The 1260-nt window shown below is 39.9% G+C and overlaps 1 protein-coding gene across 1 annotated transcript; it reads right to left on the reverse strand.

Moving 5' to 3' along the window:
• Nucleotides 1-370: 370 nt before the first annotated feature.
• Nucleotides 371-895, reverse strand: LOC145689575 (uncharacterized). Its single transcript, XM_081763755.1, has one exon. It carries the CDS (start codon nt 893-895, stop codon nt 371-373), a length of 525 nt encoding a protein of 174 aa, XP_081619881.1.
• Between the last annotated feature and the right edge of the window lie 365 nt (nt 896-1260).

Below are 1260 nucleotides of genomic sequence, written 5' to 3' on the forward strand. Positions count from 1 at the left end.
CTACAGTTCAACAGAAATTCATCATCACTGGAGTCACTTTGTCCGTAAAAGCATCGAGGACACTGAAATTCTTCATAAGTGTGTGCAGTTGGTGCTTCTAAATTAGGATAAAATGTTCGGTGTATTTTGGGAATGCATACAAAATGTATTTTTCCGGAACATTGGTTACACGTAACACACTTTAGCGGATTATTCAATTCAGTGTCAACGTACTGTTCACATTGCATACACTCAACTTTTCCATTTGCAGCATCATCTCGAACATTATTTGTGCTTCTGCTTTTCTCCCTATTTGTTGGCACAATTTCGCACAGGTCTGTTACACTGAAAGAAGCAACAATGGTATTTGTTAGGCCTATGTTATTTTGAATTACATTTTCGTCTTGGTTTCGAACTGGTTAGGATTCTGCCCTTGCCATTCATGAACAATTCGTTTCCACTCAGTTTTCAAACCTCTGAAAACTCCCACATCAGCAGGTTGCAATATGTGTGTAGCATTAGGGTAAAGGGCATACAAGATAATACCGTTATCCGAGCAGAACTGGCTTGTGTAAAGAGTTAGGTGTGTCTTATGCCCATCAACAAAAAACAAGACGGGAAACATGGTTTGTTGTTTCTTCAACCATGGTAGAAGTAAATTTGCAACATACTCGTAAAAAGTTTCAGACTTCATCCATCCAGAATCGGATAGACCTAAGCCCCATCCTGCCGGAACCGACTCTACGATGTTTTTAGGAGGTTTTACATATGGAAATACAACCATCGTTGGTAAAGTTTCCCCATCAGCAGTAAAACCAGCTAGTACTGTGATAGTATCTTTTTCTGAACCTGGTGCAATTTCGTAAAGATTTTTCCATCCTTTAGGGCCTAATACAACTCCATTCTTTGGACACATTTGGAAGTTCGTTTCGTCAACATTTAGTATACGTGTAGGATCTCTAGTTTTCACATCCTGATTCAGTCAGATAATCTTTCAGTTCACTAAACCAGTTTCTTATTCCTGTTTCAGATACACACGCACGCGCTTTCGACACTACCTCAGGCGATCTCTCAGACAGTTCGGGATGTCTTTTCAAAAACGCATTATACCAGCCAACACCAGGACGCCCGTTTTTGAAAGGGGATTGCCTAGGCCTACCACCAGAAGTAATAAGTTTTTGCACCGCGTTTAGAAGATAATCCTTTTTTCTAGGAAACCCTAATTTTGCCACAGCAATCAACCAATCTGCAAGTTGTTTCTCTTCTTTCTCTGACAATATA

This window comes from Thermobia domestica, chromosome 7, assembly GCF_964235325.1.
Source record: "Thermobia domestica chromosome 7, izTheDome1.hap1.1, whole genome shotgun sequence".
Taxonomy (NCBI): domain Eukaryota; kingdom Metazoa; phylum Arthropoda; class Insecta; order Zygentoma; family Lepismatidae; genus Thermobia; species Thermobia domestica.

Bases quoted from the DNA above. Each gene is read 5' to 3' on its own strand.
- LOC145689575 (XM_081763755.1), bottom strand. From the start codon at position 895: ATGTGTCCAAAGAATGGAGTTGTATTAGGCCCTAAAGGATGGAAAAAT.